This window comes from Onychomys torridus, chromosome 2 (assembly GCF_903995425.1).
Source record: "Onychomys torridus chromosome 2, mOncTor1.1, whole genome shotgun sequence".
Lineage (NCBI taxonomy): Eukaryota > Metazoa > Chordata > Mammalia > Rodentia > Cricetidae > Onychomys > Onychomys torridus.
In genome coordinates this window covers 153,675,880-153,699,534 of record NC_050444.1, presented here as the reverse complement: position 1 = coordinate 153,699,534, position 23,655 = coordinate 153,675,880, and the positions used below count along the sequence as shown (strand labels likewise).

At 52.1% G+C, this 23,655-nt stretch overlaps 1 protein-coding gene across 1 annotated transcript in view; it reads left to right on the top strand.

Annotated features, from left to right (window-relative positions):
- Igsf21 (immunoglobin superfamily member 21) overlaps nucleotides 1-23,655 on the top strand; it is a 210,862-nt gene that overhangs the window by 127,683 nt on the left and 59,524 nt on the right. Inside the window, exon 3 of the mRNA XM_036179011.1 lies at nucleotides 1,860-1,981. Within this exon, the coding sequence (XP_036034904.1) occupies nucleotides 1,860-1,981 (122 nt within the window). The remainder of the gene's footprint in view (nucleotides 1-1,859; nucleotides 1,982-23,655) is intronic.

Genomic DNA, 23,655 nt, shown 5'->3' with positions numbered 1-23,655 from the left:
GCTGTGAGCTCTCGGTCTATAATAGAGTTGCTGAGACAAGCGGAAAACTGCAGCCGAGTAAACAGATAAATAATTGAAACAGTGACAACACATACCTTTCTGCTTTGTGGAGTAACACTTTCATTAGCGGGAGGCGGTGGAGAGCAGGCGTGCACGAGACCAGGCGTGCGCATCGGGCGGCGCAGCTGCTGGGGTGCTCCGCCGCTGCTGGGGAGCTCTGGACACTTGGGCCTGCCTCTTCATCAGCTGTGAAACAGCAGGACCCTGCTGCAACCTGTGCCCCAGCACTGACTTGACCGTCACCTCCTGGGGTCCCCTGCTTCCCCAGCTTTCCTGCACTCAGGTGGAATGGAGACCTTGCGACCTCCTCAAGGGACTGTCCAAGGGTGGTTACAGAAAAACAAAAGCCAAGTACCCCATGTTGGCAGGCCCCTCCCGGCCCGGGGTCACTGCCTCTGGTCTTGCCTCCCCCTTGGACTTGCTTCGGGAAAACCAGGAGAGCATAGAAGCAGAACCCAAATCTGACCCTGGGTGACGGGTGCCTGCAGGGTGGGCGGGGCATTCTTTGTCCCTGGGTCCTCGGTGGTGGCATTCAGTTGTCCTATCCTCTGTGTGTGAGGGGGAGGGGTGGAGAGGGGGGTTGGAGGGGATGCGGTGGCTGCTCCCTCTTGCTCCAGGCACTCTCAACCGTCACTTTCACAGAGGCAGCTGAGCTGAGCCCTGAACTGATTCTACAATTGTCCTCTGACCTTTGCGGTCACCCCACACACACAGCATGCGCACATACACAATAATAGTAAGTACACTAAGAAGCAGAAATAGTTGCAATATAGCTTGTCTTTCCATGTGTTGTTCGCATGTTGGTGGTCCCCTGGCCCTCCATTCTCCCGCTCTTACTAGCTAGCCTGCCCCCCCCCCACGCGCTTCCTTCTCTCTACTGACTAAGGCCCTGGGACCAGGCTCTGAACCCATAGCTCACTCTACAAAGCCTATTCTGGTCCTGCCCACAGTTGCCCAGGCCACACTAGCCATTTCTGCAAAGCAGAGCCTTCATGGTGGTAGGATCTCCTGGTGCCTGGAAAGACCCAGTCGGGAGAGGCCGCTAGCTCTGCTCCACCATGCCTGCAGGGCCTCGGAAGGCCCCCCAGCGTTTGCAGAATTGAAAGTCCAGCAGCTCCCTGCTCATAAGTCAATGCTCTGGTGGCTTTCGCTGGTGGGAGGGAGCCAGGATTACTCACAGGCTGGCTGTTGCCTCCACATCACAGGCCTTTGCAAGAGGCAGGAAAGCTCTGTGTGGGATGCTCTTTGTCACCAGCACACGCGTTTGCTGTCTCCTTCTCTAGGACGTGGTGATGAGGAGCTTGGCCTCCTGCGGCCAGAGGCTGTCCTTCTTTTTTATTAATTAACTTATCTTATTTAATTATTTATTTGTGCGTGTGCATGGGTGCATACGTACATGCCACAGTGCACTCAGAGGTCGGCGGAGGACAACTCGCAGGAGTCGGTTCTCTCTTACCATGCCAGATTTAGGAATCAAATTCAGCTCCACAGGCTTTGGCTACAAGCTCCTTCACCTGCTGAGCCATCTCACAGGCCCTGTGGCTCTTTCCCAAATTCTTAAGCTGTCAGAGTGTTTGGATTAAGAGACCAGAGAGGCCAGGCGAAGGCGAGGCCAGGCAGCCTCCGTGGATCACGGAGTGGGGAGGGGCGGCAGCTAGGGCCGCCTCTGGGTGGGAATCTTCATCAGCAGAGGGGAGGGATGGAGGAGCAAGGGTGGGGACCGGCCAAGGGCACTCCTGAGGAAAGCGGTGACCCGGGCCAGCTGGGCACTCACCTGTGGCTCCTCTGCTCTGTGGCAGGTGACAGATGGTGGCACCATCAAGCAGAAGATCTTCACCTTCGACGCCATGTTCTCCACCAACTACTCACACATGGAGAATTATCGCAAGAGGGAGGACCTTGTGTACCAGTCCACTGTGAGGTGAGGCCCCCCTGAGCCGGCAAGCTGGCGGCAGGCATGTGAGCAGGAAGAGGGAGGGGCTGGGCCTGCGGGTGGGTGTGCTTGCCCAGACCCTGTCAGGAGCCCCTAGATGCTCTTAGGCAGTGGTTATCAACCTGTGGGCCATTACCCCCTCCACGGGGATGGCATATCAGATATTCTGTATATCAGATATTTACATTAAGATTCATAACAATATCAGAATTACAGTTATGAAGTAGCAATGAAAATAATTTTATGGTGGGGGGGGGGTCACCACAACATGAGGAACTGTATTGAAGGGTTACTGAATCGGGAAGGTTGAGAACCACTGCTCTTAGGGGATGCATCCCCCTCCTTGAGCTGGTCACAGAAGTGGAGCCAAGCCCTGGAGGGAAGAGGTGAGAAGAGATGAGGCCATAGCTCCTTCCATAATCATACAAAACAGGCTTCACAAATCCCATTTGTAATATGAGGATACTGAGGTCCAGAGAGGGCAAGAGCTATGCCTAAAGTCACACAGCCCGAGTGACAGAGCTGGGAGGTGAACCATCTCTCCCTAGCCTGAAAACACACATAACACATTCCATTGTCTCCCAAGATCCCTAAGGTTACAAAGGCCCCAAGTGGGGGACACCTGGACTCTAGGTCAGGAGTAGCAGGACGAGAGAGGGACCTTTCCCTGTTTTCTGAAAGGCTGCAGAATATTCAGCCTCATACTGGGGTCCAACATCCTCTACATATGTGGGTACCCATAGCTCTACACATTCCCCAAACACCCCCACTATATTTTATTCCTCTGACCCTTTATGCATGTTGGTCTCTCCTGACAGAGCCTTTCCCACCTTTGGTCACCTGGTAAACTCCTCTTCAGCCTTCAGAACCCCACTTAGTCAGTTCCATCTGACCAGCATGTTCGCAGACTAGATCTCCCTGCGCTGGATAGCTGAGGCTCCCTTAGTCTCCCCCTCCCCTCCCCTATCCTCCTTCAGTAAGGGGATCGATCTTATGTGTGAATACCTTCACAGTAGTGCTGGATATAAACTCACACATACACACTCACACGTACACACACACACACACACACACACACACACACACACACGTACACAGGCACACGCGCGCGCGCACACACATGTGCACTATTTCATATTGTGTGGTCAACGCTTTGTCCGAGCTCTCAGAAGACAGTGTTCCGACAGAACCCATGCTGGGAACAACAGATGACCAGCCTTCCTGACACCTTACACAGTTACACCTGGGGCTGTGGGGAGGCAGGGACATCCCTGTGAGTATCTGTTGTCACACAGTCTTTAGTCTCTGGGGCCTGATGTGAGCAAGGCTCCACCCCCTAACTGGGTCTCTCCCCTACCCTTCCCTCTGCTCTTAGCAAGTCAATGTGTAGCAGAATTTTCGAGAAGAGTGGGTCCAGAAGGCTCTGGAGAACTTCCTTTGTGGTTCGGGCCTCGGTTTGCATGAGAGTAAAATTACAGGATGGGACAGAAGGCTTTCGTTGTTCTTTTTGTTTTCTGTTTTTCAAAAAAGGCACCGCGTGGGGGTCTGGCTGGGGCCTCCCACCTGCTGGGTGAGGGCCAGAGCGGGGCTGTGAGCCCCTGTCCAGACTCCTGTCTCAGGCGCTGAGCTAGGACCCCAGGCCCAGCTGTTCTTTCCCAGGGGCCCCCAGGGGTGCTCACAGGAGGCAGGCAGGTGCCTCTGTATTTTCCCTTCTTCTGAAAAGGAACACATCAAGATGGGAGGGGAGGTGAAAGGCATTTTTGGAGAAGAAAATAAGCACTGCCTTGGGAGCCACAAGAGTCCTCAGCAGGGGACTTCTTGGCTCAGAGCCAGGTTCCCCTAAACCCGTCTCTGTCTCTGTCGTGGTGGGTAACTCAGCATCCAGCACTGGTGAATCCTCTCATTTCCTGTGGGTTCCCAGTCACAGGCGTGGCCTCATGGTCTCCCCTCCCCCGTGACCCCTTAGCTAGAAGGAAACCCAACTCCTGCACACACCTCTTACAGCCTGCTCACCGTCATTCAGAAAGCCAGCAGGTACCTGAAGACCGAGGTCCAAATCCCCGCACATCACTGCTTATCCCGTGACCTTGAACCAGTCCCCCAACCCCACCACCTGGAAAGCTGGCTGACCAAATTAATCTATCTGTAATTGTAGAATTTGATAGAAATTGATGCCTGATGACCCCAAGTCAAATGCTGGCTGTTCCACACAGTGAGCAGGTGACCTGTTCTGAGTGGACATGTTCACCCCTAAGCCTCAAACAACCCTCTATCCCCACACAAGGCAAGCCCCATCTTATGCCAGACTCCCCTAAAGTCGCTATGTACACACTTTTTCTTTGCATCTCGCATTCCTCACCAGCAGCCCCTTGAACTTGAAAAGGTAACATTTTTTTTACACCCCTTCTCTGCGTTTTATTTTATAGAAGGGGTCAAAGTTCAGTAAGGCCAAGAGTCTTCCACTGGAATGACATGGACTTGATGAGACCTTAAACCACTTCTTCTACCATGGTGCCTTCTTTGTTTTACAGTTGATGAAAACAAGACCCAGAGAGGGTATAGGACTTGCCCAAAGTCACACAGCAGCATCAATTTAAGTCTTAGGACCTCTAACCCAGGCTCCTTTGTTCCCCCATGTTCATGCTGGTTTCTGTAGCCTTCTTTCTAAGCTGAGACAGCAGGAGGCCTGAGCAGAGGGTACCCCAGGGAGCAGAGCCAGCATGCTTAGGGGGTACCAGGAGGCAGTGAAAGAAGAGACCTGTTAAATCTAACAGCCTTGGGAACATGTCCTGATGCCCAGCCAGTGAAGAAAGAGCTGCTGCCGTGCCAGGCAGCAGGGCCCCATTAGGGCTGGTGGTGGGGCTCTGGGCTCCGCATTTACATATAAATGAAGATATTTACAAATTAATGCATCTCAGCCCAGAGTCCCAGCTCTGCAGCTGTCTGAGCAGCTTCCTCTTCAGCTGGGAAAGTGGGGTGAGAATGAGGCTGGAATATTACCAGGAACCGGCAGAGGACAATTTCCTGGGGAGCCTCAAGGAGCCCCAGGGACTCCCCGTGCTTGTCCACAGCTGGTGGGTGACAGGGTGCCTGTCTCCTGTGGGTACAGGTGTGCATCCTTGTAGTGCAACCTTGGACACAGCAATGTACCTCAGAGGTCCTGCCCCCAGTGATGGACTGGATACGTGAGAAAGGGACTGGTGGGCAGTGGAAGAATTCACACCCTAGATCAGAGTAGAGAGTGGGGTGTGCAGTGAGCAGAGTGCCCTGCAGTGTAGGGAGTGGAGTGGGCATTGAGCAGAGTGCCCTGCAGTGTAGGGAGTGGAGTGTGCAGTGAGCAGAGTGCCCTGCAGTGTGGGGAGTGGAGTGGACAGTGAGCAGAGTGCCCTGCAGTGTGGGGAGTGGAGTATGCAGTGAGCAGAGTGCCCTGCAGTGTGGGGAGTGGAGTGTGCAGTGAGCAGAGTACCTTGCAGTGTAGGGAGTGGAGTGAGCAGAGTGCCCTGCAGTATGGGGAGTGGAGTGTGCAGTGAGCAGAGTGCCCTGCAGTGTGGGGAGTGGACTATGCAGTGAGCAGAGTGCCCTGCAGTGTAGGGAGTGGAGTGTGCAGTGAGCAGAGTGCCCTGCAGTGTGGGGAGTGGAGTGTGCAGTGAGCAGAGTGCCCTGCAGTGTAGGGAGTGGAGTGGGCAGTGAGCAGAGTGCCCTGCAGTGTAGGGAGTGGAGTGGGCAGTGAGCAGAGTGCCCTGCAGTGTGGGGAGTGGAGTGGGCAGTGAGCAGAGTGCCCTGCAGTGTGGGGAGTGGAGTATGCAGTGAGCAGAGTGCCCTGCAGTGTGGGGAGTGGAGTGAGCAGAGTGCCCTGCAGTGTAGGGAGTGGAGTGAGCAGTGAGCAGAGTGCCCTGCAGTGTAGGGAGTGGAGTGGGCAGTGAGCAGAGTGCCCTGCAGTGTAGGGAGTGGAGTGGGCAGTGAGCAGAGTGCCCTGCAGTGTAGGGCCAGAGTACTAGAGTACTAGTACTATAGTACCACCTACAATATAAAGCAATGGAATATAAAAAGTAGTGTTTGTGTGTGTGTATGTAAGTTCACTTGTGTGGGCACACACACATGTGTGCAGGTTGCCACTTGCTCTATCACTCTCTCTTCCTCATACACTGAAGCATGGTCTCTACCTAAACTGAAAGCTCATCAATTTCACTAGTCCAGCTAATACTCTAGCTCTGAGAATGCCTTATCTCTGCCTCTAGGGTGGCTGGGACTGCAGGCAGGCTACTGCAACCACAAGTACTGGGAATCTAGATTCTAGTTCCCACACTTACATAATTACTTTATTCCTGGAGCCATCTCACCAGCCCCAGGGAACAGTATTTTTCTGTTTAGGATGAGTTCCTCATGTGCAGTTTCCTGATATATAATACACACCACGGCAAAGAGGACAGGCCAGATTTGGCCAGTACACCATTTGGCAAGGTTTAGTTTAAGCCTCTATCCAAATAATTTCCAGTGTGCAATTTCTGCCATGCAAATCAAGGCCATGTAAATAAGGGTCACTCGAATAGGGTTTATGCAAATAAGGGTTATGCAAATAAGGGCATTCCTGATCAAAGGGTGGGTCTCAGGGAGTGGGCTGCATGACAGGGATGTCATCCAAGCAGAGTACTAGAGCATAGACAGTCACGCATCTGGGGTGTGGCAGGAAGCAGGGATCATTCCACGGGTGCAGGCACAGCAGGCACACAGGCCCTGAGGTGAGAAGGACTGCCTGGGGTGGAGCATGGCCAGGGCTTAGGAAACAACAAAATAAGTAGCAATTTACCCTTGGCATCCTGGAAGCCACCAAGGGCAGTGGCCCACTGTGACCCGAACTGGAAAGTTCACACTGGTTACCGAGCAGAGAGAAGAAAGACAAAGTGATTCCTGGAGGAGGCTGGGGCCTGATCTCTGAGTCCCACAAACATGTGAGGACACATGTCATCTCACCCATATGGCTGAGAACAACGGCTGTTTGAGCATGGCCTGGGGCTCCATGGAAGAACTGAGCACACAACCTTACCCTCCCAGGTCATGATAGCAGGGTGGGGTGGGGGTGGACATTGTCAGGTAGGCACTAAAGCAAGTGACTGTCCCTGATGTCTCTGACATATTTTGGGTCTGGAGTACACTCACCAAGGAGGGAGAGCCATGGTATACAAAAGAGGTTGGGCCTTAAAACCTGTCCCTTCCTCCCCATGCTCCCACCAGGCAGCAGGGTCCCCAGGGCACAGTGCATCCTCTCCACCTCAGCACCCAGAATCTGCTTGACTAAAATTTAGAGAGGGGCCGTGTGTCGTGGGGGCTGGGAAGAGGGAGTAGGCTGAAACAGATACACAGCTAACCATCCGAGCAATGAGCCATCCAAGGAGTCGCTCAGACACAGGCCAAGATGACTCAGCTGGTAGGGCCGAGGAGATGGCGGTGATGGTGGCGTTGAAAGAGGACCTAGAATTGAAAGTGGCTTTGAGACAAAAAGCTGGGAACAGAGGCTCTGAGAGGAAGGGACAATATGCTCAGAGGAGGTGGGAAGGTGCCCTGAGGGGGACAAGGCCACTCCAAGTAGGCAGACAATGGTCTTTACAGAGAAGCCCTCTGGAGTCTGCTCTAATGAAAACACACTTGTGGGTTTTAAATGGATGCATTAGCAGCTCAGTCCAAAGAGCCGGACATCCATGGCCCTGTGAGACCTCACACGTCTTCCCCTGATGATGTATGGTAGTGTGTAGCTTGAATGCTTGTCTCGCCTTGGGTGCAGAGAAAACTCCGTGCCGGCCTCGATGATTGGGAAGCCTGAATTTTTGGTCCCTTGGTCCTCTGGGTGCCATCACAAGCCATGCATCTGTTTTCCACGAAATAGATGTAAAGGGAACTGCTTACCCATCAGGGGGTCGCTCATTCACTTACTAATTTGACTCTCAGTAAGCACACACTGAGTGCCTACTGTGTGTAGAGCTTGCTGGGCCTGGGCAATAGGACAAACTCAGGCTCCACCTCTCTGGGAATGACTACCGCAGATTCTGCACACCCACTTACAGGCCCATTGTGAACCTGTGCCTCTCTCCTAACCCAGATCATCGAGAAATATGGCTGAGAATTATGTGGTGAGAACAACCTTGGGCCCTTCCAGTATGTCAATCATGACAGTTGATATCTGTTTTAATTATAACAGGAAACCCCCAGCCTTCAACCATAGTGGGAGCCCTGCCAGTCCCAATGGCAAAGTTAAGGGTTCTTTTAGAAGGGAGCTGCAGTTCTTCTTGTGGCCACTAGGGGAGCTTTCAGTGACTTGCCTTTGAGCATCCCCTGAGGCACAGCCCGCCACCACCAGAAGGCTGGGACCAGAACCACCTGCTCAGTGATCTGCTTGAAAGTTGCTTAAAAATGTGAATTCCCAAAACCTATTAGGGCAGAATTTGATTCAAGCCTGGAATTAGGCTAGGGGACCAGGAAACCGGGTTTTAAACTGCTGTTGGCACTGAGACTCCAAGAACCCGCCACCACACAACCATCCACCTGCTCCTGTGTGCAGCTCAGTGCCAAAAGATCCATGGACATGGGTTGGAAAGATGGCTCAGTGGCTGGGTACACTGCCTGCTCTTTCAGAGGACCAGAATTTGGTTTCCAGCACCCATATCAGGTGACTCACAACCACCTCTAACTCCAGCTCCAGGGGATCTGATGTCCTCTTCTGGACTCTATCTTCTGGACTCTATGGGCACCTTCACTCAAGTACGTACACACACACACACACACACACACACACACACACACACACACAGAGAGAGAGAGAGAGAGAGAGAGAGAGAGAGAGAGAGAGAGAGGGAGCTGCTAAATGTTCTGGTCAAGGAAGGCAAACAAACCCAAGCCCAATGATGGGAGAGTGACTCAGTGTTCCATCTACATCTGCTGCTGCAGCTGGTAGATTCAATTCCATTGGCCTGCAAGAGAAATCCTTCCACCTAAGAGCCCTTGGCTGTGTTACCCAAGTCCCCATGGGACTGTCCCTTCCTGGGCCCCATCTTCCTGTCCTTGCTCTTCCTGTTCCTGCCCAGACCACTGACCTGTCCCCTCCCCAGTTCATCCTTTCTCAGAAAGCACCTGCCCTTTCACCCAGTAGCGCTCCAGGCCCAGCTCAGATATCCATGTCATACAGTGGCTTTCCTGCCCCTCGCCAGCAGGCGGGGTCCATCCCTTTCCTTCAGCTTCCCAAGCCAATTGCTACCTTCTTCTGCCTCTCTGCTGACTTGGGTCATGAGCAGCCCTCCACAGTTGAAGCTGCTCCTTGGCACCTCCTCCTTTCCTCCCTCGTTCCACCCATCCCCCAGGTGGACATTTACCTTTCCTTCCCTGACTTCCACTTTCTTTCATTTTTCCAAATATTTTTCTTTATTTCTCTTCTACACAGGACCCTGGGGCTGCCTGGGGGTTGTTTTGTCTTTGTGCTGAGCACACACATGTGTGCATGCACAGACAGACACATATACACACATGTATGCATACACATGTGTGCACACGTGCATGGGCAACCCTTTCATCTCTGGCTTGGAGTGAGTGCCTCCACGGTCCCAGCTGACTATACAGCCCCTGCCTCTGTTTCCATGGTTGGCAGGAGGGCCAGAGTACTTCTTCATTGTATCTTGAGAGAGCAGAGGCATTTTGAGTCAGGAAATGGAATGTGCTTGCTGAGCACACAGCTTCCATTGGGCGTCCTCTCCCGCCCACCTGCCCCAGGGAGACCACTGGGTTTACAGAGCACCACTACCTTCCTCCATTCCCACAATTCATGGGTAGAGACAACAGGGGCAGAACACACTACAAAGCTGTCTGCTGCCCTCTGGTGAAGAGCTGGGGTATTACAAGTAGGGCTCGCTTGTGTTGCCCACCCAGCTCCAAAGACATGCCTGGTTTCTAAGGATGGGCAGGAGCCCTCAGCCTACTGCTGTCTCTAGGGCCTCAGTGCCCAGCTAGCAGTTTGGTGAAGGGTTGTTAGGCTAATGAGCTGGTAGCTACTGCTCTTCAGCAATCAGCCTGTCTTTGGCTTGCACTGTCTGATTAAACCCAGCATTCACTGTGTGATCCAGCCCTCAGGCCCCCTTCACAGCTCAGCAGAGGAGGGAGTGACTTGACTCCCTAGCAGCCTCTCCCAAGTTGATGGATGGAGACTAGTGGGCAGTCCCATCTCTCCTCTGGGTAGTGTTATACTTCTAATCATGGGCCTCCCAGGGACAGCATTGCCCCCAAGTTGTCAGGAGCTACTAGCCAGCATCAGACTGTGCTTTGGGTGAGTGGTGGGAACATGGCCTTGATTCCTGCCAGGCACCATCTGCCTCATTACTTGTTATTTAAGAAAAGTTTCCTTGCTAACTGCCGGCACTGGGAGATGAACATGAAGTCAGGGCCCTGTCCCCTAGAGTGGACATTCCCAGCTCTGTACTGGTAACAGTGGAGAGTGAGAGGCGACTGGGCTCTGTTGCCTAAGGTGCAGCCTCTCTGTGCCCCACAAGATATGGTGCAGCAGCCAGCCCCCACCCCCACTGGCAATGAACAGTGCAAGCAGGGGCCGGAGGCTGGAATATGGACAGCATGGAGGGTAGGGACTCAGTGTCCCTGCTGAGCTTTGAGTCCAGGTATCGAAGAGCAGTATGGACTTTTCCATTGAAATGCAGCTTCTGAACCAGGCCCAAGTTTCTATGAACCCAACCACCACCCAGAGAAGGTAACACTGCTGGTCCGAAGCCCAAACAGACACCAGGGAGGCTGAGACAGAAGGATTGTTGACAGTTCAAGGCCAACCTCCGAATTCCTGTATATTAAATAAGCCACTGGCGCAGAGACCCAGGTGTCAGGGTCACAGTAGCCCATGCTGATTCCAACCAGCAGGCAGAGTGGGGACAACTGTCTAGAACATTCTAGACCATGAGAGATCTTGAACCACACTCTGAGAGTGGGGAGGAGCCCCTGAAGCAGTTCATTGAAGCTTGACACCCCTGAAAGGGTCACCAGGGGAGTGACAGAAAGAGGAGGAAGTGGACCTGGGGGAAAACACTGACCCCTGATCAACTGGAGCTGAGGGACATGAGAAAGAGAGGTCAGGTGACTCCTGGGGCATGGCCGAAGCCCTGGGACTGGGGGCGTGGGGATCTTTCCTGAACTGGGAACTGGTGAGGACTGGGCTGGGTGTGGGATTCACAAGTGTTGTTTGGACACTGGTGGACCCCTAAGTGGAGAAACCAAAGAGACCACTGAAGATACAGGCAGAGGAGAAGCTGCTAGTTATTGACACACAGATGCCACTTAAAACCACCATCCCCTCCCAAACAATCAGACCTGCCAGCGGCCTTCATTGTCACCCAGGCCAGCCCTCGCATTCTCCAGATGGGAGGGAGCCAAGGCTCAGAGATTACAACTTCTCTATGATCGTACAGCAAGTCAGCAGCTGAGTCAAAATTCAAACTTCACTCTTTTCCAGGCTGTGTCTCCGTGGCCCAACCTGTGGGAGAGAATCGCTGACATTGCAAATAATTTAGCTACCTGCAGTCAGAAACCTCCCTCTCTCTCTCTCTCTCTCTCTCTCTCTCTCTCTCTCTCTCTCTCTCTCTCTCACACACACACACACACACACACATGCATGCATATCTTTTTACTTCTAAGTAAAACACCAGTAACAGGCTGCCAGATTTACTACTAATTATATAACCATTTTATTGCTGTTATTGAAAAAAATTGAAGGCTGAAACTGTCCAGGAAAGGCCTAATTTACTAAACAGCTTAGAACAAAGTCTTTGTCACACAGGTGTTGCTGTGCATTAGAAGGGGCTCCGGGCGGCTTAGACCTCCCCCTTAATATGTTACTGCGGCCTAATAACATTTTCCAGTTTTGAGAAAAGCTCTGTTGCCATGGAAGGTAATTGTGTTTGTGACAATGCAAGTTGAGGAGGCTGATGGAGTGGGGAGGGATACACAGATGGACAGGTGGACAGATAGGAAGATGGACTGGTGAGTGGATGGATGGAGGGTTGGGTGGGTGGATGCACATATGGATGTGTATATGGATTGATGATTGTATGTATATATGAATATATGTATGGATAGATGGGTGTTTGGGTAGATGGGTACATAATTAAATGGATGGATGCATGCATGGATGCATGGATAATTGGGTGGGTAACTGGCAACATGAATGAATGGACAAGTAGATCTTTGAATAAAAGGATGGATGGAAAGATGGATAGATGGGAGGATGGAAGGATGGATGAATAGATGGATGGATGGAAGGATGGATGGATGGAAGGATGAATGGATAGATGAATAGATGGACAGATGGATGGATGGAAGGATGGATGAACAGATGGATGGATGGATGGGAGGATGGATAGATGGATGGATAGAAGGATGGATGAACAGATGAATGGATGGACAGATGGAAGGATGTATGGACAGATGGATAGAAGAAGGGTGGATAGATGGAAGGGTGGATAGACAGTGGATGGATAGATGGATGGATGGACAGATGGACAGATGGAAGGATGGATGGATGGATAGAAGGATGGATGAACAGTGGATGGATAGACAGATGGATGGACAGATGGACAGATGGAAGGATGGATGGACAGATGGATGGATGGAAGGATGGATGAACAGATGGATGGATGGAAGGATGGATGGCCAGATGGATAGATGGAAGGGTGGATGGGTAGATGGACAGATGGACAGATGGAAGGATGGATGGATGGATAGAAGGATGGATGGGGAGATAGAAGGATGGATGGATGGATGGATGGATGGATGGATGGATGGATGGATAGATGGAAGCATGGATGGGTAGTTGATGACTAGAAACTGGGTAGCTATCCACATATGGATGGATGGACAGATGGGCATACCTCGACACAAACACAGCTAGATGGTCATGGACAGATGAGTTTGAAAAAAAAATCTCCTATCAGACTTCCACAACAGAGACAAGGTTCTGAGGATGGTGAGCCACTGGGCCCTTTGTACAAAGTGGGTGTCATCACCTCAATTTGTAACTGACACCTTCAACTGATACCACACAGGCTGGAGAACATGGCAACCCTTCAGTTTGCAGGAGAGAAGACCAGAGAAGTTGAGTGACCCGCTTCAGGTCACACAGTCCAGAGGTGATGGAACTGGCTTTCTAATGCCCAGACAGGGGCTATGAGTTTCCATCTGGTCCTTCCTTCCTCTTCAGGGGCATCATGGTCCCTCATTGTGCAGCATCCTTCCACGCCTACCCAGCAGCCAGAGAGGCTTCCTAAAGGGGCATCATGTCATGCACCTCCTGCTATGGCCCTACAAAGGCCCCATACTCTCTGGGCACAGAGCTCAGCTTCTACCAGATCTGCCTACCTGTCCTCCCCCAGACCCTCCCAAAGCCTTCAGTCACCCAGGCCTTCTTGTCAGGTTTGTAGCCACCCCAGGACATTTGCTCCGGCTTTTCTATCACCATACACTCTTCTGTCCCCATCTTAGATCAGACACTTCCTTGGCAGAGATGGCCGCCTGAGCTCCCAGGTTGCCCACAGGCAGTGATGGCTGTTTCTTGGTTCCATTGACCTACAGGGAGGTTGCCAGTCTCCTCTGAATTCACTGCTCTCTGACAGACCCTCTGATTTATCAGAAAAATATTTTTCTTTCGACGCTGCCAATGCACATGCCTTGTGGACCACAACTTGTTCCCTCTGGTTCCCTTCTGCAGACTTCTAGTGTGATTTTAGGCAGCACTTCCACACTCAGAGACTGAGAGCTACTTCATACACAGATAGGAGAGTCCTAGTGGAAGACCTGGCTAGCCGACCCCTACCCAACATAGAGCCAAGGCACCTGGGCCAGTGGCAGAGCAGGCTCCGTCAACCACACAGCCTGTTGAGCCTCAGTTTCCATTCACCTGATACACAAATAGAAGGGCACTCTTACATCCCTGCACACCTGAGGGAAGTGGGCAGCAGACAAGGTCCTCATAGCTAGTTACTGCACGGAGCCATTGCTGAAGCCAGAGGCTGATATGTGGGAGGCCGATGCCCATGATTTCCCTGTGACTTGTGCAGATGTTGTGGGTATTATTGGGCATGCTTACTGCCCGTCTTTTCTTCCACCCTACACAGGCACGCCTTTGCTTTTCTTTCCTACCATGCAATTGTGTATTTTGTGGGGCACACAGGACCAAGTCCAGCCATTGATCTCCCCAGCCCCACTTAAGACTCGTGAGTGCTCTAACATAACATTTCTGCCTCTTTTGGCTTCCTGCTTGGGAGCCATGTTAAGCCCTGAGTCCTCAGCCTGAAGTAGTGGACCTGTAGTGATGGGTTAGGATGTCAGGACGTGTTGTGCCATGTTCACACATGTATCAACACACCCTCATGATGTCATAGCAAAGCAGCCCCTGCTACGACCTCTGCCATGGCTCAGAAAGGAAGCTCAGAGAGGCTGTGCGATTTGCCTGAGGTCACCCAGTGAGCAGGGGACTTGAGAGGAGTGTCAAACCCTCCAGCAGGACCCAGACTGTCAGCCTCTACACTATTAATGCTCAGCAATGCCGGGGCAAGGGATGCAGGACCCCAAAGCCCGAGCTGTGATACAGGCGGTGGGCAGGTGAGGTCCAGTGCTTCTGAGAGCAGTCTGTGGTGAGGCAGGGCGGGAAATGGGAGGTGATATGTCTTCAATGGGAAAAAGAGGCAAGGTCTGGGTCATCATGTTGCTGTGGGGGTTGGATGAGTTCTTATCTTGCAAATGCTCCTCCTGGCCTCGGGCAGGCCAGCCTGTGAGGATGACAACCACAGCTGCCTTTTATAGGGTGTTTTGCGCCTTACCTCCGTGTTCTGTGTTCTGTGTAGGACAAATTACATGCCATAAAATATAATAGGAAGAGTGGGAGACGCTGCTGAATGGCAGATGCATGCGTCTGCAGAGAGTGAGCCGCCCCCGGCCATCACCCATGGTCTTGACTGAGGGTCTTCTCATCCCCACAGCACTGTGCCCACCTGGCCCTGCAGAGCTCAGCACTGGAGAAGTGGGGAGGGGGGAGGAGCATAAAGGAGAGGCTCTTCTGGCTTTGTGTGTAGAGGGGTGTCCTGGACCCTCCTCATGCCCCACCCTCTGAAGGGCAGCACCCATACGCCTGCTCCCACCTGCAGCTGTCCAGGGACTCTCCAAGGATGCAGCTGGGTGACAGGTCTGCCTGCTCTGGGGCCCCTCCTATTCATAGGCTGTAGCCCAGCTCTGGAGCCACTGATGAGCTACGCTTCCTCCATTATAGGGGCTGGGACCTGTGTCCAGCCACAGCCCTGGCGCCCCCCCACCCACCCTCTCCGCAAAGGACTCAGACAAGAACCAGACAGCCCTTTCCTCTGACTTGACACGGACGTGATGTGAAGGCAAGAGTGTGTGCCTATGGACCAGCAGTCACCAGGCCATGTTCTGGATGCAGGAAGCCTGCAGGGTAGGCCCAGGGTTTGATCAGGCCTCAGGCTGAGGTAGGCTCTGCAAACTGCCAACTGGAGGTATCTGGACAGTGCCTGGCAGCCTCATCCAGAGGGCAGCCACAGCCAAAGTCTGTGCTTCAGTACCCCACAGGGAAGAAACAAGTCTTCACCCTGTGCCCACTCCTACCCTGCCCTCAGGTGGAAGAAAGATGCGGTACCTCAGGGGTTCCATCTTGTCCCTCAAAGGGCTTTGCTGCACAAGCCTGGGCTGAGCTACCTTAGTCTCTGCACTTCACTGTCCAGAGAGGCCAATGCCAGAGCATGACAGCAGCACCCACTCACTCACCTGGGGCAGACTGCTTGGGAAAGGTGCCGCTGTTAGCCCATTTTGCAGATGAGCAACCTGAGAGCCCAAGAGGTTAAATATCTTGTTTTGGGTGAGACAAGAGGCAGAGCCAGGATTTGAACCCAGGTAATCTGAGTCCAGAATAGTGCCCTTCCTTACTATACCATATCTTACCCCCTTCCTGTTCCCAGAAACCTCAAAGCTCAGTCCAGGGAAAACACACCTGCCCTTTCAGGACTGCGAAGCCTCAGGCAGATACTTTGACCTCTCTGAGCCTGCATCACTTTCAGAGGCACATGGCAAAACTCTTCCCCATGTCCAGTGTTCTTTTTCTTCGTTCCAACAGCTGCGCATGGCCTCTCATTTTGCCTCTACAAAGGCAGGAGGGTAAGCATGGGGTGTCCTGGGTGGTCGAGAGCCCATGGGAAGTGAAAGGACCTAGCAGATGAACTGGCAAGGAGAGTCTCCTTCCTTACCATGGCCCCTCCCGTGAGGGATGCTGGCTGAATTGGGGAACACAGGGCGGTCCCACCAGTTGCTGTTTAGGACAAGAAGCCACTAAATAGCTCCAGTACTGCCCACAGCTGCAAAAACCTCAGGCCCCGCTACATAGGCCACCCCTGGCCTCCCATCCCCACTTCTAGAGGCCAGTGGATTCATACACCAGTGCCCCCAGGAGCCCACTCTCCTGTGTGGTTCCTGTCATTTTAAGACATGACATGGACACGATAAAATCTTCCTGTAGAAAGAATCCAGCTTAAGGAATCGCCTACACAAGGTTTCTGTCTTAATCACTTTCCTATTACTATGGCAAAACACCGTGACCAGGGCAGTTTACAAAAGGAAGTGTCTAATTGGGTTTATGGTTCCAGAGGGGTAGAGTCCATGGTGGCTGAGCAAAGGCATGGTGGCAGGAACAGCTGAGAGCGCACATCTTTCCTATTTGCAAATAGGAAGCTGATAAAACACTGGTAATGGACTGCATGTTTTGAAACCCAAAAGCCTGGTCCCGGTGCCACACCTCCTCCAACAAGGCCATGCCTCCTAATCCTTCCCAAACAGTTCCACCAACTGGAGACCAAGGATGCAAACATGTGAGCCTATGGGGGTCATTCTCATTCAGATCACCAGTTTCCTCCCCTCTGGATGAAGAAGCTCTTCTGACCCTGCAGTCTCTTTAGTCCCCTTCTTCTGTCTTTGCAGTGCACAGCCAAGGTCTCAGATTTCCAGGTCTGGCTTCTTTTGCTCAGTATAGTGTCTGGTGGATTTGTTCATATGGAACAGGGGTTTGTATTTTCAGTTGCTGCATAATATCCCACTGAATGGATTCATTGACATGTATGTTATCCATTCTCTTACAGAGCACCATTGAATTTTTAAAATTTCGTTTTTGAGCCATAGCAAGCAAAACTGCTTGGGACACAGCTTTTGTTTTATCTTGAGTGTGTCCCTGGGAGAGGAAGTCAAACGAACTTTCCAGCCAGACAAACGATCAGGTTCTTTGGAAGCTGTCTGTAGTTTCCCAGAGTGGCTGTAGCAAAATGCCACAAACTTTGTGGCTTCACCACAACAGTTCATTATCTCACCCTGGGCTGGAAATGCAACCTACAGCTCTCACAGGGCTGTGCTTCCCTGTGTGCTCCGGGGAAACCTTACCTTGCTTTCTTCATGTAGCTGCACAGCCCCGCACGGCTTGCAGCCGCCTCCCTTCAGTCTGTCTCTGCCATTGTAGCCATTTCCTCGGTGGAGCTGTGCCTCTGATCCTCTTCTTCTCAGGACGACACCCTGATCCAGTGCACCCTCTCCACTGTCCCTGAAGAGACCCTGTTTCCAGTGAAGTCACACTTGCCAGTACAATCATCAGGAATTCAACTTCTCTTTAGGGCTCAACCCACACTGTGGCCTCATGGTCTACCAGAGTACATGCCCACTGTTCATCCATGCCCTTGTTAGCCATGCACAAGAACTGAAATAGTCTCCATCCTTCATGCCCCTGTCTTCTGGCTATATGGTGGCTCATTGCTGAAGGCAGCTGCTGTGGCTCCCACCCGAACTTTGTCTGTCAGAACTTTTGTCCTTTAAAGCCAGAGTCACCCATCTGTGCCTGCAGCGGCCTCCAGGTGTCTGCCCAGGCAGAGCTTGGCAGCCCTCCTTGCACCCTCCCTCTACCTGCTGGCTACTCCAGAGTGCGTCAGATCCTGGTACCACGTGGCTCGTAAGGATGAATGAGCAGTGGCCAAGCTGGTCTCCAGACCCCACTGAGTAAGCACTGGCCCAGATGTCTAAATGGCTCCTTCCTGCATTTCCTTCTGGTCTCTGTTACAATATTCTCTCTCTGCAGAAGACCTTCCCTGGCTGCCTTGTCTAAAGCAGCATCCTGGGCTGGGGAGATGGCTTAGTTGATAAATTGCATTTGGTACATGCTTAAGGACTTGCATTTGATCCCAGAACCCGTATAAAATGTCGAACACAGCAGCTCATATCTGTTATCCCTATACTGGGAAGCAGAGGCAGGCAGATCCCTGGGGCTTTCTGGCCATCCAATCCAGCCTAACCAGTGGACTCCAAGTTCAGAAAACACCCAACATCGACCTCAGGCTCACATACACTGTGTGTGTGTGTGTGTGTGTGTGTGTGTGTGTGTGTGTGTGTGTGTGTAACCATCTCTGCACTGTCTCTTGGTTTCCCTATAACCTATTACTCACTGGTCTGGTATGGCAGGAGCTTCCTCAATGGCTCATCCTTTGTCTGGAAATGTATTCTTTCATTCACTGTCCTCTCTGATACATCCTTAACTTCTGGAAGGTTGCCTGGGGCTGTCAATGGCATGTTTGCAGTGAGTGGGGTAAATCTAATATGAGGTAGCAGCAGCTGGGGGCCCTGGAGGGCTGTGTGAAGGAGGCTGATAGACAGCAAGCTGGTGAAGTCGGAGCTGGGCAATTGGTAGTGTCCACTATACCAGACTCTCCTGGCGACGTCTGCAACCCCGTCACTGATGCATGCTTGAAACGAAGCAGCTGTGAGGTTGGGCTTACAGCTCAGTTGGTAGAATGTTCACCTGGCATGCATGAAACCCTGCTCTCCATATCCAGCACTGTATATACTGGATATAGTGGTGCATGCCTGTAGTCCCGCACATGGGAAGCAGATACAGGAGACTTTGGAGTTCAAGGTCATCCTTGCCTATATATCAAATTTGAGGTCAGCCTGGGCTACATGAGACCCTGTCTCAGAACTTAGTACTGCATGACCTATCAAATCCAACACCTACCATGTCTGTTCCTAGGCTGGGACCTATGATCATGATTCCCAATTTGTTGCCTCTTATAGCCATAGGCTCACGCTGAACCCACTGAACTCTTGACTCCCCTGCTTCTCCCTAGCAAGGACCTCTGTGATTCCATCAGCCCCCTGGGTGATCCAGGAGGATCACATCTGTAAAGTCCTCTTGCTGTCGGAGGTGACATTCAGACACATGCGTCTGAGAGGAGCACAATTCTATGCCCACCCAGCTGTTGTAGCACCAGCTCTCAGGATCTGCATTTGCTCCTCCATGGAAGGTGACCTCATTGGAACTGGGGTGGGGGGTTTCCCTCTTCCCTTTGCAACCCTAGTTCCTCTGATGGAGTGCTGGTGTACCACGGAAGCCCCACGGCACCTCAGGGGCAGGAGCCCAGTAACCTACCCATGTGCTCTACCGAGCCAGCGTGGGCCCATAGGCTGTGCATCTGTGGGGCTGAGTCCTCCTGGAAAACACTGTGTGAGGCTTCCCCTGGTGAAGAAAAGTGAGGCTGGAGTGGGGTAGGGGAGGAATTCAGGAGAGGTCAAATAAGGACTCACAATGACAAGATTTACCCCCAATACCCTTCACACAGGTCCTTCCCAGCACCAAGTTGTATGACTGTGTAATATAACCAAAACATAATCAGTGTTTATCACAAGAAGTAACATGGCAGAGTCATTCCAGACCTGCCACTAATGGTTGTGGAGCCCTGAGCGAGTCAATATCTCTCAGGGTCTGTTTCCCCACCCCCAAAGTGGGGATGGCAGTGGTGGTACCTATCTACAGAGGGTTTGACAGGCGGAAATGAGACAGGCAGTCTCCAGGGCTGGTCCATGGCACATGGAGAAATAAGCTAGCTTAGTACTGATTTCTGGGTGAGCAGTGTATGTGCCTCAAGCCTTCGGGGAATAGTGACCCTAGCTAGCCACGGGCCAGGCACAGAGCTGGGCTCCAGGGAGACAGCTGTGGATACATTCAGCTACCCAGAGCTGCCCTTTACCACATGGGTAGAGCTTACCATGGCTTCCATTTCATGGAGGGGAAAACCAAGGCCTGAAGTTGCTAAGAACCTGCCTGGAGCCACATGCCTAAAAAGCAAGGAGCGGTGCGGATAACAAACCCTCGCTCTCAGCCACGATGCTCTGAGCCCTCTTCACTCAGCGCTGGTAACTCAGAGCCCTGGAACTCTGCCCTGGATCTTAAAGGAAAACTTGGATGCGGTTTCTAAGCGGGGTCTCTCCCCCCATAATGACCATCTAGGGATGATGTGAAAATTTGAGTCTGGTCAAATTAGGCCCGTGTTGTGGTGTAACTTTCTCCATTCACCACAAAGCTAATAAACTAATACATTAGACAAATGGAAATACCACTGGCCAGGAATGCACACTAAAGCATCGCCATAATTGCTTTCACGGCCGGGGCCAATTTCTCAGATTTCGCCTTGGCCAACTTTCCCCAGCTCACCATGCCTCTAATAAGGCATCACTCACTCTACAAACATTCAGTTGACTTACTTCTTTTAACTACAGTAGAAGTGAGAAGTACCTCATGAACCCATTCTCATGCTCTCGCTTCCTAGGGAGGGAAGCCCATCCAGGGTTTGTCAAAGCAAAGAAGCTCTGTAACGTGGATCATGGCCCCTCGCCCAGAGCAGCTGTCGCTTCCTGGCCAGGTTGCACTGTCTGAGAATCCTGTAGGCTGTCCACACAGATAAAGATGACACAAAATTTGGGTGGAACATGTCCCTAGAACTGTGTGGGGCCCTGTGCTGTGACTTCCATTGGGCATTCATTTAGGGCTGTGCCATAGAGACCCTGCATGGGCCCTTCTCTGATGAGCCCCACTTTGCCAGAGAGAAGAGTGGATCAGAGGGACCAAGTAACTTGCATAGGGCCACACAGAGCATGACACAGTAGAGTTGGGGCATGGCTGGCTTTAGTCTCCACAGCCGGTGTGCCTTGCCTCTTGCATGTCAATGTGGATGACTGACTGACACATGTCCAGCCTAGCAAATACCTGGAGACCCTGACTGCTAGGAGACTCCCTCCTTGAGCTTATGGGAGGTGTTCACAGCCTTGGAGATGGAGCATAGGACTGGACAAGCAGGCTGTGTCTGTGCTCAGGGGCAGGTGCGTGATGGAGAGGGCTGTTAGATCCTAGGATCCTGCTGTGGTTATCTTCGCTTGACTGGAGAAGGAGAGAGGAGGGGAAAGGGCTGAGTGCATTAGCCAGGGGTCATAGTTGGTATGGGTGAGTGGAATGAGGCTGGATAAAGAGAAAAACAGCCTTCTGGGTGGAATGTGTGGCAGAAGGTGTAGACCAAGGAGGGTGTCCAGGGATCACTGGCTGCAGTGAAGTGCGGTGAGCATGGTGGCGGATCCCATCCTTCTCTCTCACCTCCTCCAGGCTGTCATCAGTGACCTTGTGGAGACCTTGGAACTGTCAGCTGAGAGTTCTTTCAACTTAGGATCTCTGTCCCCAGGGCCCGCCCTTCCTACACTTTGCCTGAGTGTCCTGCTGGTAAGGGCTTCCTCTGGGCAAGCCTGCCACGCCCATCACACTGTTGATTTAATGTGTGTTCAGGTGGCTCCTTCCATCGCTGCCTGCAGCACAAGAAAGCAAACTCTACTGGGACAGGGAGCATGGCTTCCTTGTCACCATGTCCCAGTCATTACCCCAGGTACCGTGGAGTGACATACATAAACTAAGTGGGATTATTACATGGAAGGAAGAAGCTGGATGGATGGACAGACAGAAAGACGGGTCGATAGTTGGGTAGATGGGTAGGTAGATGTAGGGATAGTAGTTTGTAGATGGATGGATGAGTGGATGGATGGATGATGCATGGGTTGATGAATAGATAAACAGATAGACAAAGGTAGATGGGTGGATGGATAATGTAGATAAATGGATAGATGGATGGAGAGACAACTAATAGATGGTAGGTGAATAGATGAATAGTAGATGATGAGTGGGTAGGTAGATGAACATAGGTAGAAGGATTAGTGCATGGATGGGTGAAGGGAGATAATGGCATGGATGGTGGATGGATAGATGGATAGATCAATGGATGGTGGATGGTAAATGGATGGATGGTGAGTAGTGAATGCATGAAGAATAATGGACAGATGGATGCTATGTAGTGGAGGATGGATGGATGGTGAATAGTGGAAGTATGGATGTGGATAGTGGATGGATGGATGGGTGGATGGTAGATAGTGAGTGGATGGTAGATAGTGAGTGGATGGTAGATAGTGAGTGGATGGTAGATAGTGAATGGATGGTAGATAGTGAGTGGATGGTAGATAGTGAATGGATGGTAGATAGTGAGTGGATGGTAGATAGTGAATGGATGGTAGATAGTGAATGGATGGTAGATAGTGAGTGGATGGATGAATGGTGGTTAGTGAGTGGATGGACAGTGGCTAGTGGATAGATGGATGGGTGGATGGGTGGATGGATGGATGGTGGAAGGATGGATGGATGGGTGGATGGTGGAAGGATGAATGAATGGTAGATGGATAAATGGATAGTTTCACTGGAGATATGTAAGACCCTGAGTAGAAACCTCATCCCATGACTGGTGTAGTAAAGTCGTTCCCTGTTGGTGAGGTTTGAAGCAGAGTCCAGGCATTTTCTAACTCAGGGTTCCGGCTCCTCTCCTGCTCACTTTCTGGAAGGCAGAGCCCTTAATGGGAAACCAAGACCCAAAGCCAACCCCAAACCTAAGCCGTGACAGAGGCCAATTGGGGTTGTCAGCCATGCCAGTCACTGGGTCTGGGCTCTGCCAGGCAAGATGCCAACCAGCAGGGCCAGGCCCTGGGGACCTTGGCCCTGTCAAAGCAGAGCTATCCCCTGGCCTCTCCTTCCTGGCATGGGCCTGGCCAGTGCCACAACCAGAGAGCATGAGCTACAGAGCTGAAGACTGGGGAAGGAATGTCTCCTTTGGATGGGAGCATTCTCCCTAAGCTTGCCAGAAGTTGCAGCCACTCTGCTCAGAGCCTGACAGGGGGCTCCTCCTGTGCCAGCTCTCCTGTCTCAACCCTTTCTATCTCCCAGCACCAGCGTGGGTAGCTGTCCCCATCACATATTAGGCCCCATACCTCTCCCTACAGTCAGGTCCCTGATATCACCACTGCCCCTGCTTCTCATCTACAGTTCCTCTCAGGGTTGCTGGGAAGAGCCCAATTTCATTTGCTTCATATGGGGGTGGGGGAGGCATCATTCTTTGAGTGTTCTATAGAACGTGCAACTTGTACCTCAATCTCCCCAACTGCCGACTCTCCCTGAGCTCTCTTGGGCCCTATCAGAAAGAGTGGTACATATCACGTGCTCACCCCAGCTCTAGGTGTGGGGCAAATGTCAAGGGGCTTGTAGGCTGTCCTCAAAGGAGAGGGACCACCCCTTGTGCAGGGTTGATTGACATCTCTTTCCACCACTCCCTGGGGTCTCCCTTGCATCTAGCACCTGCTCCTCAGGGTCATGGTGAGGGTTAACCACCACAAATCAAGCTCTTGAAACCCATATAGTCTCAAGTAAGCCGTGGCTGGTATTACCCACCAGCTCC